The sequence below is a fragment of the Lissotriton helveticus genome, chromosome 3_2, assembly GCF_964261635.1.
Source record: "Lissotriton helveticus chromosome 3_2, aLisHel1.1, whole genome shotgun sequence".
In the NCBI taxonomy this organism is placed as follows: domain Eukaryota; kingdom Metazoa; phylum Chordata; class Amphibia; order Caudata; family Salamandridae; genus Lissotriton; species Lissotriton helveticus.
The window spans coordinates 79,269,451-79,283,704 of NC_136062.1; the positions used below are offsets into that span (position 1 = coordinate 79,269,451).

The window sequence follows — 14,254 nt, forward strand, 5'->3', positions numbered from 1 at the left end:
CCGCTCCTGAGCTGACCACTTCCGGAGGAGTGTGGCACCTTTTCTCGCAAGAAGATTCTAATATAATGTACCTTGCCTCCTGGGCTCAGGGGGCCTACTTACGAGGTGAATGATATATATTGAAAATAGTGCTGTGGCCTTGCCACTCATGGTGATGGCAAAGCCGAATCTGAGCAGTTTGCACTGTGCCAATCAGGGTGGCCCAGTGCAAACTGGGCAGGTAAACTGCTCTTCCCTCACGCAGCTCTGTCGTTGAGCCTCTGCCCCCAGCACCTCTCTATTCGAGGCCCTCCTCCACCCGCAGGCTCCTGCCTGCACCTCATCCCTAGTAGTCCAGTGGGAGAGCCTTACTCTTCTGCTGGTCCGCTCTGCCAGCCTTTCTGCTTTTTCTGTTTTCCTCTATTTTGTACCTTTTTTGTCTGTCTGTGCCTTTTTGTCTGTTTTTGCCTTTTGTCTCTCTGTGCCGTTTTTTCTGCTCACTGTTTTTGGCTCTGTTTTCCCATTGCCTTTTTTCGATCCCTTTCCTGCTTGCCGCTACTGCCCCTACTGTGTATCCACCTGCGTGTTCCCGCTCTCGTCTCCCAGCCGCTGTCCCGACCCCTACTTAATAGCGGTTGCTGTGCGGCTGTGTCGGTGGCGCGCCAAAGGCAAGCTTGTCTGCAACCCAACTGCAGCCAGGGACTGTGATCCTCCGCCCCCGCCGATACGTCTTAGCAACCCTCCACACACTCAACCCTGAAAGCAACAACAACTGCCAGCTCTTGATGCTAAGCATCACCCAAGACCTGTTTTTCTGCCGACACTGCCATCACACATTCACCCACCTCCAGACCCCGAAAGCTACCGCCAACCCACCGGATGCCAGCACATCCAAACCCCTGAGCACCATCCTCCTCAACATACGCTCCCTGCAAAGACATGCAGTAAAAATCTGGGACCTCCTCAACACCTTCTTGCCCAATGTCACCTTCCTCACAGAGAACTGGACCAACGCCAGCTTGCACCCGACATCACAATCACCCTCCCCGACGGGTACAAGATCCAGAGGAAAGACCACCCTAACCATCCTGGAGGAGGCAGCGCTATTGTCCACAAAAGCTCCCTCTGACTGACAACCTCCATCTCAAACGACTTCTTGTCCCCTATGGAACACATCCACTTCCGAATCCAGGGCAACCCCAGAACTACCCTACATGGAACTCTCGCCTACAGACCTCCAGGACCCGGATCCCCGTTCGCTAACACCATTGCAGACCACATCGCGCCCCACACCCCTGCCTCCATGGTCTACGTACTGCTCGGAGACCTGAACTTCCACCTTGACAACCTCAATGACCCAAACTCCACCCCCCTTCTAGACAACCTTGCCAACCAACATTGGACTAAACACACCCTTGATCCCATCAACATGCGCTTCAGTCATACCTCGCAACCCCTCTGGACAGACCACCACTGCATCCACTTCTCTTTCTCAAAACCCACTGCACACAATCCAACGCCATGCCCCACTCAGAAACTGGAACAAGATCACCAAAGATCACCTTGCCTCCGCCCTCAGCCGGACCCCCCGCACCACGACCAAGACCACTCGGCAGCCAAATAACTCCACAAATGGATTGCCGACTGAGCCAACACGCTGGCTCCCCTCCAGAACTTCAACAGATATAACACCACGAAAGCCACCAGATGCACTACATACCTCAGAGAATCCAATTGCTCATGCAGATGACTCGAGAAAGCATGGAAGAACAGCAAGACCCCCGAAGCATGCACCACCTACAGGACTGCCACCACAGCATATCACCAACTCATCAAATCCACTAAGAGTAATTTCACCCAGGACAGAATACTCTCCAACTCCCACCACTCCAAGGAACTCTTCAACATCATACAAGAATTCACCAGACCCCCCCGTGAAACCTCAATGTCCCCCCCTCCCAGGACCTCTAAAGCAAACTCGGCTCCTTCTTCCACAACAAGATCAGGACACTATATGACAACTTCCACGAACCTGACAAAGGCACCGACCGAACTACAACGCCACACAGCTGACCATCCTTGCCTGGACCCCGATCACCACAGAAGACACTGCAAAGACCATGAGGAGCATACACTCAGGAGCACCCACTGACCCCTGCCCGTTGCACATCTTCCACAGAGCTGCCTCCATCATTGCACCAGAACTATGACAGACAATCGACTGCACCCTTGAAACAAGCACGTTCCCCGATGACTGGAAATGCGCAGAGGTCAAACCTCTCCTCAAAAAGCCCTCCACCGACCTGACAGACCTCAAGATCTACAGGCCATCTCTCTCTTCCCCTTCACTGCCTAAGATCGTCAACATCCAGCTAACAAACTCCATAAAATCCAAATTCATCCTCAACACATCTCAGTCTGCTTCTGCAACAACCACAGCACCGAGACCGCCCTACTAGTTGCTGCAGACGACATCCACACACTGTTCGACCAAGGTCTCACTGCAGCCCTCATTCCACTAGACCTCCCAACAGCCTTCGAATACCATCTCCCACCGCACACTGGCCGCCAGACTCCACGACGCTGCCATACAGGGAACTGGCCTAGCCAGCCAAACTCAAAGAATAAGACTCTCGGAACCCACAAAGATCAGATGCAGAGTGCCTCAAGGATCCTCCCTGAGCCCCACATTGTTCAACATCTACATGGCCCCCCTCACAACCATCATCAGGAAACACAGACTCAGCACGGTATCCTACATCAAGCTCATCCTCTCCCTCACAAAGGAACCCAACATCACCAAGCACAATTTCCAGGAAGGAATGAAGGATATCGCATCCTAGATGAGCAGCAGAAGCCTGAAGCTCAACTCAGAGAAAACAGAAGTCCTCATCCTCAGATTCATGCCTTCCATGTGGGATAACACCTAGTAGCCCCCCACCCTTGGTAACCCTCCCACACCCATGGACCACGCCCATAACCTCAGCATCATTCTCAACTCCTCCCTCACCATGAATCGACAGCTCAACGCTGTGGATCCCCCGAATCCAGGAAGACCATCACCTACGTGCTCATCACCATCAGGCTGGACTGCGGGAATGCCCTCTATGACGGAATCAACAAATCTCTACTCCACAAACTCCAGACCATCCAAAACGCTGAAGCCTGAATAATCCACAGCATCCCACGACAAGACCACATCACCCAGGACCTACGAGACCTCCATTGGCTCCCTTTCAAAAAAAGAGTGACCTTCAAGCTGCTCACACATGCCTACAAAAGCCCTCCACAACACCGAACCCCAATACCTCAACAAAATAATCTCCTTCTATGTCCCCAAGAGAAACTCCGCTCCGTTGACCTAGCCTTGGCCGAAATTCCCCGCATCCACAGAGCCAGAACAGGAGGCAGATCCTTCTCCTACATCGCGGCCAAGACCTGGAACGAACTGCCCCTCGACATCAGACGAAGCCCCACACTGCACGCATTCAGGAAGAGCCTCAAGACATGGCTCTTCAGATGACCAGAGCTGTCCGAAATCCCCCCCCCCAGCACATTGAGACCCACGCAGATGAGTAGTATGCTCTACAACCCCCTGATTGATTGATTGAGGATGGCACAATCAGTGCTCCTGGCCCTGGGGACCCCTTTACCTCCCATACCCTGGGTACCACTTGCACCACTTACCACTTACTAGGGACTTATAAGGGGGTTAAAGTCCTTGACAATTGGGGTTACAAATTCACATGTACCATATTTTAGGGAGAGAGTACTGGCAATGGGGCCTGATTAGCAGGCTCCAGTGCACTTTCAGAGTCAAAACCATCAGCATGTGGTCGTGGCCATATAAAAAATGGCACTTTCCTACAGCTTTAGTTTATCAGGAGGTGTACCTATATCCACCATGCCAGAAGTAAGCATGAGCGGATTTTGCGAATTGGCAATCCGCGAAATTGCATATTTACGGATTCGCAATCCGCAAAATCCGCGAACTCTCGCGAATTTTGCGGATTCTTTTTTTTTGTGTTCGCAAGTGTTTCTGCCATTTCGCAAGGGTTTTTTACCAGTTCGCAAACACGAACTTACTTGTCGGGTAGCAACGGTCGCGACCATGTTGTTTCTACGTCTGGTTCATCACAGCACCCTCTGTTTCACCACTGCCACCCTCTGTTTCACCACTGCCACCCTCTGGCTCACCCATGCCACCCTCTGGCTCACCCATGCCACCATCTGGTTCATCACTGTAGATTATGGGTGGAAAAGCACACCTGCCCTGCCTCAACTGACATGAATTAATTTGGGGCTGATTAATGTGTCACTGAATTTGAACTTCCAGTCTGGCACCTGCTTCCTTATCTGTAATTGCTTTCTGTTGCAGTGTAATTTTTTTTTAACAGGACCTTTGTGGCATACTTGTAGCTATTCTCTGAGCCTGCTGTGAGGGTCAGAGCAGGTTCATAGAATAGTTCCAAGTAGGCAACTGAACTCTGGAGGGGCCCCTCAGGAAGCACTACAGGGAATGGTTACTAATGATAAGATTGAACTTTTGCAGCTGCTGAGTGCTTTCAGTTTTGCAAAAATCGTTTTTCTGCACAATATATTTTATTTAATGTTCTGAAAAAGTTCCAAAATTGTAGTTGCAGCAACTGTAATGCCCCAAACAAACTTACTTGTGAAATTTCTAATCCAAAAGTGATCCAACGAAAGTCAAAAAGGCCTCAATTCCATTTATCCAGCAGCATCCACAAAAAGTAATCCTTAATAATATTAATAAATCCACATTTGTAAAGCGCACAATCACCCGTAAGGGTCTCTAGGCGCTGGGGGCCGTTGGGAAGATTAAGCAAGCTATTGCCCAGAGTCACATGGTGCTGGGCTAATCTGCCGCCGGTGCCGGGGATCGAACCGTGATCCCCAGATTCCGGAGTCAGTCGCCCTGGCCGCGGCACCACACCTCTTCCAGGTCAAGATCCAAATCAAAGTGACCAGGACATGAACAAAGCACTGGGAGGAGCCTGCTGGACAGGAACAGGAAGTTGGAGACTGTGGGGCACTTCCTTCCTCCCAACCCCCCAAAATGGACTCCTTGCAAAAAAAAGTGCAGGCAAATGTCAACCTGAGGAGTTATTCTGATAAAAAATCATTTTCAGAAGGTTTATGCTGACTGCTGGTGGATTTCTTGTGCGAAATTGCAAATTTTGCAGTTTCGCAATTGCGAGATTGTCGCTGCCCGCCGCATCTACGTGTTCGCAAGTGTTTACTCCCGCGATGCGTGATCACGGGCCTTTATGACGTACTCGCGTTGCCAAACTCTCGCTGTGCAAGGTGGCAAGCCGCGATGACGTAATAGCGGTCGACAAACTCCCGCGGGATCCCGCAGCAAGATCCAAAATGGCGCAGCACACGCAAACATGGAGAAAAACAACTCTTCAAACGCTGAATGGCGGTAAGTGAACGCTGCGCGCCGCAAAATTGTATAGTATTCTATTTGGCAAGTGCGACCAAGCAAAAAATCCGCTTCGGGCGGATTTGCGAATTTTCGACAAATTCGCGAGATTTCGCGGATTGCAAATTTGCCGAAAATCCGCAAAATCCGCGAGCGGAACGGATTTTACGCCCATGCTTAGCCAGAAGTATGTCTGCCTGCCTCCATCACATTTAAATCACTCTGCAACATTACCTCCAATGGATAGCCTGGGGATTGGCATTAACTGTAGCTGTCTTGATGTTGGACAAGATGCTGTCCAAGACATTCACAGGCGTCTCTTTCTAAGCTCCTTGTGTGCCCTACATGTTCCATCAACCTCTAGGTTACAACAACATGGCTATGTGTGTGGCAGAACCTGTGTGCCGGACAGAGTAAATGCTTCACTCCCAATGCATTTTAAAACATCATGAAATGCTACTTAAATAAACTGGACATGAGGAAACTACCTTTACCAAACCATGCTGCACTTGTAAGGGATCAGCACACTCAGATGCTTCCTGCCTCTAACTGTGGGAAAGTATTATAGCGACTACTTTCCTTCCCGACTGGTGAAGCAAAATCTCCACTTCCCATCTCCATGTCAATTTCAAAGACAGGATCTGTGCCTTTTACCCTCTACTAAGCTTTCACCTTTCACACACTTCAGATGATCAAGGAATATACACCTTTTTAGCATTTTCATAATGGGGGTTTCCAGATCTTTCCACAACCACCTGCAATCCACCCCACGTCCTAAATAAATGGGTTTACTTAGCACATCAGCACAGGCTGTGGCCTATTACATGGCGTAACTATAGGTCTTCGCTCCCTAAATTCTTCTTCAGCCAACAGACCGGTATCCATCCTCGTGCCTGAGATATAAAGAGGCCCTTTTTCACCCTCTGGGTGTAAGGCAGAGTCACAACTCTGTATGGTCAATTAGCCATGGTCCTCCCTGTGGTACATCCATTCCTGTCTACTGCAGGCAGGCATGAGCATCACAGTCCTGGAACCACTTTGTAAGCTTCAGAGAAATTCAAAGAATGATGTGGGCTTCCTGACACAATTTGCTCAGTTAGTGCTCTTCTAGTGCACACAATGTGTGCCTGCTGGGCATATATAACCCAAATGAACCAACAGTTCACTGAAACTCTCAACATGGGCCACAGCCCTCACTTTGTGTCCACCGTATTTGCTCCTTCTGTGCCACAGCTCCACATTTGTATTAAAATTCCTATCTCAAGTTTTGTCTCAGTCCCTTCCTCCGCCACCATTAGGATCGTGGCACCGCTTGGTAAAAGTCTCACCAGCCACTCCATAGAAAATCTGGACTTTGTCCACAGCTGCAGCATGCCACTATCTTGAATGGTACTCCAAAAGCAGGGAAAGTTTGTACCTCTCTGCATTGTGTAAAGGACCCACATGTTCTAGTTTAAGGCCATCAAACAGTGTCTCCCAACCAATTCTTTTCAATGTGTTATCACAATGGGGCTCACTTTTGGCCGTGCCACACACACAGCTTCCTGTACTATGCACACATTTGCTCTACCTGACCCAAAACTAACTGCAAGGTACTCTGTCCATTGGAGACAAAGACATAATTACAGACCCACTGGGGGAACTAAGTGTGTATTTGTGAATTATCTGCATCTGGGCTACTAAGGGAGACTTTCAAAACACACAATAAAGGTGTGTGTGGCTGAGGTGATCCCATTGGAGATACAGTAGTACAGACCCTCCAAGATACCAGTACAAGTGATAAAGTACCACAGCCACATTCAGAAAAAACGTGTTCTTTTCAAGCATAAAGAACATGTAGTAATTTGCAGATTCATATTTTGATGTTCAACAAACAAAAAAACGATTTTATTACAACACCAGGTCAGGCTCAAGGTTGGTCAAGGGGCAAACGCTTTGTTTTCACAGTCAAGGAGATCTGGCTCAGCTGAAACCTGGAAATGCCCAACTGGGATACATTTCTCAATGGCTTTGGAATTGTTTGCTTTGGAAACCCTCTTAATACCGTTCTTGTCTTTCTACCCGCAGTAACAGTCTTCATACAGTGTTTGTTGATATATGGAACCCCTCTTACACACAAATGAGGGAAACTATGACTTTCAGCTTTGCGACTTTTTCTTTATTGTCTGTACCCATTATACCAATACATCATTGAACAGGCATTTCTGCACATTTCCTCTGCTGTACTATGCATGTTCTATTGACACCAGGTCCACTGTAGGTATGAACCAAAGTGAGAACTGTAATATAAGTTTACATTAGTATGTGTGATATCACAAGTTTCTTCCATTTGTATCTATTTGTATCTGTGAAGACGCATAATGTTCTTAAAGCACAGAAGTATAAGAATTCATTCTCAAGTAAAAAAGCGGTGTGAATGTGTGTGTTTGGGGATGACTGTGATGGACAAGAGGAGAGGTCAAGATATGATTGCAAGGACCACCTTAGCCCCCTTTGGGACATCAGTTGAACGCATTATCCTCTCATGCATCCTTTTCTTAAACTTGACTGCCCCCTGCGAAGATAAATACTGGTTCTATAGAACCAGCCCAAGAGAAGCCAGAACCCACTATCCCCGGTTTGCAGGAAATAGATTGGCAGTGTTTGATCGCCATATAATCTGAGCCAAGTGTGAATGTAAAAGGACACATTTCCGGCTCTGGTCTTCTCAGTTTCACCATGATAGAACAGTGCAAGAAGGCTTCTTCAGGATATCATCACTCTTCTCTCGAAGCGGCTCCATGTGAAAGATGTCCTCAGCAGGAGGGATGGTGATTGTGAATATGCAGTCAGTCCATCCGCAGGATGGTGCTGAGAGAGTGCGTCTCGCTTTGAAGATACTACTCACCTCTGTCAGTGGAGTAAACCCAGCAAGTGAAAGGAGGGCAAAAACCTATTATCTCAGTTGGAAAATCACCCAACGAGAACATTGGTTTCAACATCAGACATCGAAGTCCATCCATAATGTGCCTACTTGAGCTGCTAGTTCAAAGTAAATCCAAAAGCGACTCTCGCAGATATATCCCATCTATGTCGTAGATTGTGGCAACAGCCAGTTTATCAGTAGTTGCTTCAGTGTCACCACAGCCTACTTGGTTTTAACGCATGTGTTATGGCAATGCTTTTGTGCTTTCAGGAGGAGGGCACTTCTGTTTTTCAATTTGAACGTTATTTTGTGATTTTCACAAAAGCATTCACCACGAATGTTCCGGGATTCAGAGCTGGATTCCAGTTAATGGTCTCCGCTTCTATGTGAGGATCCTTGACATATTGACCTTTCACAGTGGTGCAACACAAAGATTGCCCACCTTTTATATGTCACAAATGTCACACACTTGAGAAATATACCGTATGAAAGTGCACTTAGCTCATGATTCATGTATGGTTTAACACATTTTAATGTAAGTGTTGCACCTGACATATATTAAAGCATGTGTTCACTGTATTAGGGAATTTATACAAATAGTTTGCCTTAATAGGAGTGATTAATAATCTTCTTTGTTTAGTAGAAAATGTATTCCCCATAGAGATTAAATGTGGCTTTCTAAATGTATGTGCTACTTCACGTGAAGAACACGTAACAAAATAAAACTATGATTAAACACTTCCTTTCACATGTAGTATGTAATCTTGCTAGAAAAGACAATCAATTTATGTATTGTGCATTATTAATTCATATTTTGGATTTAAATGAAGTTCTCTATCATAGTTACTATTGACTATTATAATGATTTACTGAATGTTACATGTAGTATGAAACAATGCATGTATAACGTATATTTATTTGTGTAAAAACATGCATTCACATATTAAATGGGCACCATTGAGGTTAATGCTAAACTTAACATGAGTAGGGCTGTATTTTACCTTGCTGCATGAATCGGATTTCATTTTTCTGCTACTAGACATTTCTTGCAGATATTCACATGCATTGTTAGTTTACAACAGATACATTACTGACTAGAGATAGGGGGAACAGGAGCCTGGGAAAAGTACCTTGATAAAAGGCAGACAGAGAAATAGAGAGCTAACTGAATGAACTGTTGTCCAAAAGTTGCAACCTATGGGTGTTTAGGAGTAAGATATTGTTCCTATGTCTTCTAGTGTGGGACAAAATGGAAGTGTTGCAGTCTGCAACATGATGATTCGTGGATTTCAATAGACCCCTGATGGTGTGATTGAGGTTGTGTCGCCAAATGGACTTTATACGTTTTAATATACCTATCCCACTGGACTGTTACTCATAGTCCTTGCAGATTCCTTGCGGATATTTCCTCAGAACTCTTCCCTGATGTTGATTGGACCACTTCGCAGATTCTTGCAGACACCTTTCCTTGATTCCTTCCTTCCCTGAGACATTTCTAGCCTAATGGACTTTGAGTGGTTTCATGTCCCATTGTTTTTCCTGAGTGTGGCTTAGGCTGACACTTACACATGACCCATAGAAGGCTCTTGACCGAGCTTCTGAGATGCTTACCCTTTCGTATTTTGATTTCTTTTGTCTTGTCCTGAATTCCTTTATGGAGTTCCCCTGATTGCTACAACCATTTTCCCCCAAACCATCCTGTGAACTCTGAATTCTAGATTACTAATGTATAGGAGAGAGAACCTTAGGTTATTCTCTGAGCATCAAATCTTAATTGTATTGTTCTGCATCGCAGTGTCAGAAGTACTTGTTTGCTTGATACTGGGGATACCTGTTTGTCATTCTGTATCTTTATAGCATGAATTTGATTATTAACTTGTCATAAACCTTTTTGAACTTGGCTCCTTATTGTGTAGTCAAGTAGGTTGCACTGGTAACTTTAAATCTGATTGAGTGTTAATATGAACTCCCATCATCTCTCAGACGGACAAACAGGTCCATGGGAGGACCCATGGTACGCAAGTGGGCCCAGAAAACGTTGGATCAACAGCAAGAGTTTCCATTCCTTATATATCTTCATATGTTTAATTTCTCAAGTTTTCTTTACAGATTGTAATACCATTTAAAATCCTTGATATGCCCCTCCCTATCAAATCTTTGTTTTTCCTGGATTTCTTTTTTTTCTAACTTAATAGTGCATCTTCTATTGTGAATGTCTATGATTTGTATTACCTCTATGTTGGTATTATTCCACTCCCTTAAAAAAAAACCCTATCACGTTGCTAAATTGTACCACCGTACCGCATAGATTCCTGTGGCTTAAGGGAAGCTGCTTCTTGAACCAGCTCTGGGTATTATACATCCTTCCAAAGTGCTGCAATGCATACCTAGGATTTAAGATTCAGACTGAGTGCGGTGTACAGAGAAGAGGCCAAAAGCATAGCAATAACAAAGTGAAAAAGTGACCAATCAAGGTAACTTCAGGAATGTCCACACCCTAGAGACATAGAGTAAGAGAAACTACTGCATATCAGTCTCGTCCTTTCTTTGAAACATACATGGGTGATGCTCCATTTTGCATAACAAGATACATTTGGGTTAAAGTCTGCAGTCAAGAACATGTTCAAACCAAGGCCATGCTAGCTTGACCAAATATAATACACAGATAACCTCCATTTGTCCATGGACATATAGACAGGGAGTAGCTAATTCTGCCTCAACTAGGAGTGCTGGTAGTTTCAATTTACCTCTAGAATACACAACTAGCTCACAAAAAGAACATCCTATGTGGCTCCCTGTGACTATGGATTATTTTGAAGGGACACAATAATTTATTTTGCTATTAACTTCTTCACCACGTGTGTACAGTAAACTGACCTGCAAGATCACTCAGTTCAGTGTCAGTCGCGCTAGCTAGTGCTTCTTCCAGCTCTGGATCCAGTGTCACCTTTTCTTCTCTCAGGGGTTCTATTGGTTTGTACTTTGGTACAAAAACTTTTCCTGTCAACAGAAAAAAAGAGAAATACATACAAATGAATATAGACTTCAAAATTGAACAGGGGAACTACTCTGGCTCACTGAAACTACACCAGCTCCCGATACATGAAGGTGCTCAATTCAAACTCCTCACACACATTCAAGGGACTACACAACTCAGGCCCCTCCTACCTGACCAGTCGAATCTCTTTCCACCAAACACCCAGACACCTCCACTCAGCAGGACTCCTACTCGCACACATCCCAGGCATACAGAGAATGCTATACTATCAGGAGGACAGGCGTTCTCTTGCATCACTCCTAAAGCCTAGACCTCCCAATCCACATCGGAGCCTCCTCCTCTCTTTGTGAATTCTGAAAGAAGCTGGAGATCAGGCTTTTCAATTAACCAACTTACCGAAGGAAGGGCTAGGCACACACCTGCTCAGCGCCAGTAAACCTTTGCAGATAATAGTGCTCTTTACAAAGGTTGTATGATGTTACAACGCGATCAAAATGATCGCGGTACATCACAACGCATCTTTTACAACGCAAGTCGTTACCACGACTTGCGCTGTAGGGTGCTGGACTTAGGAATAGTAAGATTTACTATTCCAACTCCAACCTACGTACAGTAGGGAAGGTGTTGGAATAGTAAATCTACTATTCCTTAGTCTAGAAGTCCCTCCAGCGCAAGTCGTGGTAATGACTTGCGTTGTAAAAGATGCGACGTAATGGCACCGCGGTGATTTGACCGCGTTGTGAAGGATATTTACCCTTTACAAATACACATAACGTAAAAATGATAATCCTTTTTATACCAATGGAAAATTATTTTGTAAATCTTTTTATTTATTTTTCGTTACATCACTAAAGAAAGAAAAAGGGATATTTTTAGAAGTCTAATGCTGACTGTATTGCGTCCAAGAGGTACAAACACCCCGCACAGGAAATGTGATATTGCCTTTACCAGAATTACATACTACATATGCTTTGTTCTAAAAGGTATTTTGTAATAAATATTAATTTAAAAAAAAAATCCAGAGTTACTGTGTGTCTCTCTATTTTTAAATGCTTTTATGCATTTTAGTGTCTGGGGCAGATGAAAAAGGAATGAGGTGAAATCAAAACAAGGAAGCAAAGGCATTTGGCACCCGACATTCTCTAGTGCCAGCTACGAGCATCTAAGCAAAACCCTGAGCCATAGCACTTATTCTTTTACAAAGTAATCATTGACTGGCAGATGCTCGGCAGCTTGAGCTTCTTGCTGTATTTGTATGTCACCCTTTTCAATATTGGTTGGCATCACCAGGTCTTAAATTAGTTGACAATCTTCTTCTGTATATAAATTAAAATGTAAATGTTCGTTTGTTCAAAATCGCAAATCTCCGAAAGTACTTCACCGATTGCTTTGAAATTTTGACACAACGTAGGATTCGAATACGCGCGTGTTTTTATAAATACAATGTTGGATTACAATACGCTCATGTCGAATACGTGCGTATTTTTAATCGAAAGCCCGAACAGACACATAAAAATGTCAATGTTCGTTTGTTCAAAATCTTAAATGTCCGAAAGATGTTCACAGATTGCTTTGACATTTTCACACAACGTTGGATTCGATTAAGCGTGTGTTTATATATACACAATGGTGGATTTGAATACGCGTGTGTCCAATACGTGTGTGTTTTTAATCGAAAGGCCGAACAGAACCTATTGATTTGGTTGCTGCGCAACAACTACAAGGGACGCACAGAGACAATAGTCTACATATATTAGGATGGACAGTTGGTCTCAAGATGGCAGACCGGGAAGTGGGTGGAGGCAGGGGGGAGGAGTTGGTTCACTTTGCAACATTCAGAAAGGGCGCATAGAGACAATAGTCTACATATATTAGGATGGACAGTTGGTGTCAGGATGGCAGACCGGGAAGTGGGTGGAGGGAGGGGGGAGGAGTTGGTTCACTTTGCAACATTAGCACGTGTTTATATATACACAACATTTGATTTGAATACAAGGGTGTACAATATGTGCATGTTTTTAATCAAAAGGCCGAACAGACCCTATCGATTTGGTTGCTGCGCAACAACTGCAAGGGACACATAGAGACAATAGTCTACATATATTAGGATGGACATTTGGTGTCAGGATGTCAGACCGGGAAGTGGGGAGGAGTTGGTTCACTTTGTAACATTAAGAAAAGACGCATAGAGACAATAGTCTACATATATTAGGATGGACAGTTGGTGTCAGGATGGCAGTTCAGGAAGTGAAAGAGGGAGGGGGGAGGAGTTGGTTCACTTTGCAACATTAGCACGTGTTTATAGATACATAACATTGGATTTGAATATGCATGTGTACAATACGCCTGTATTGTTAATCGAAAGGCCGAACAGACCCTATCGATTTGCTTGCTGCGCAACAACTACAAGGGACACATAGAAACAATAGTCACAAAAACATAATGTATACCCAAAAGCATTGTGAAATTAAACATATTAGAAACGCGCGCTTACTCTTTTCTTTCTCTTCCATTTAACCAGACTGAGCCACAGCAACGTGTGGCCGGGTACAGCTAGTCTGTAATAAAAGTCAAAGTTGTCCCGACAGAAATCTTGTTTGGGGTTTCACAAGTCCTGAAGTCAGCACTGGCTCAGAAACCTTGAGCCTCTCTCACAAACAGTGATGTAAACCAGCACAAGTTGTGCAATTACAAGCATGCTGATGAAATGTTTAATCAGCACTAATTGAAAAAGCATGCAGAATATGACCACTATCAGCAGCTGGTCAGTCATTCCCTGGCACGAAAGCAACGCTCTCGAAAGGATCTAACAAGATGTTAAGGTGGTCTGGGAAGTTGGAACTGAGCAGTAATCAATCCCACGGGTCAGGTATTGATGTGCGTGGCTCAGAATCTAACACTGTGAACCCAAGCTGAAACTCAAGAT

At 45.0% G+C, this 14,254-nt stretch overlaps 1 protein-coding gene across 1 annotated transcript in view; it reads right to left on the minus strand.

Annotated features, from left to right (window-relative positions):
* Nucleotides 1-14,254, minus strand: part of LOC144826224 (tropomodulin-2-like) — a 322,058-nt gene that overhangs the window by 75,846 nt on the left and 231,958 nt on the right. Inside the window, exon 4 of the mRNA XM_078684601.1 lies at nt 11,208-11,330. Within this exon, the coding sequence (XP_078540727.1) occupies nt 11,208-11,330 (123 nt within the window). The remainder of the gene's footprint in view (nt 1-11,207; nt 11,331-14,254) is intronic.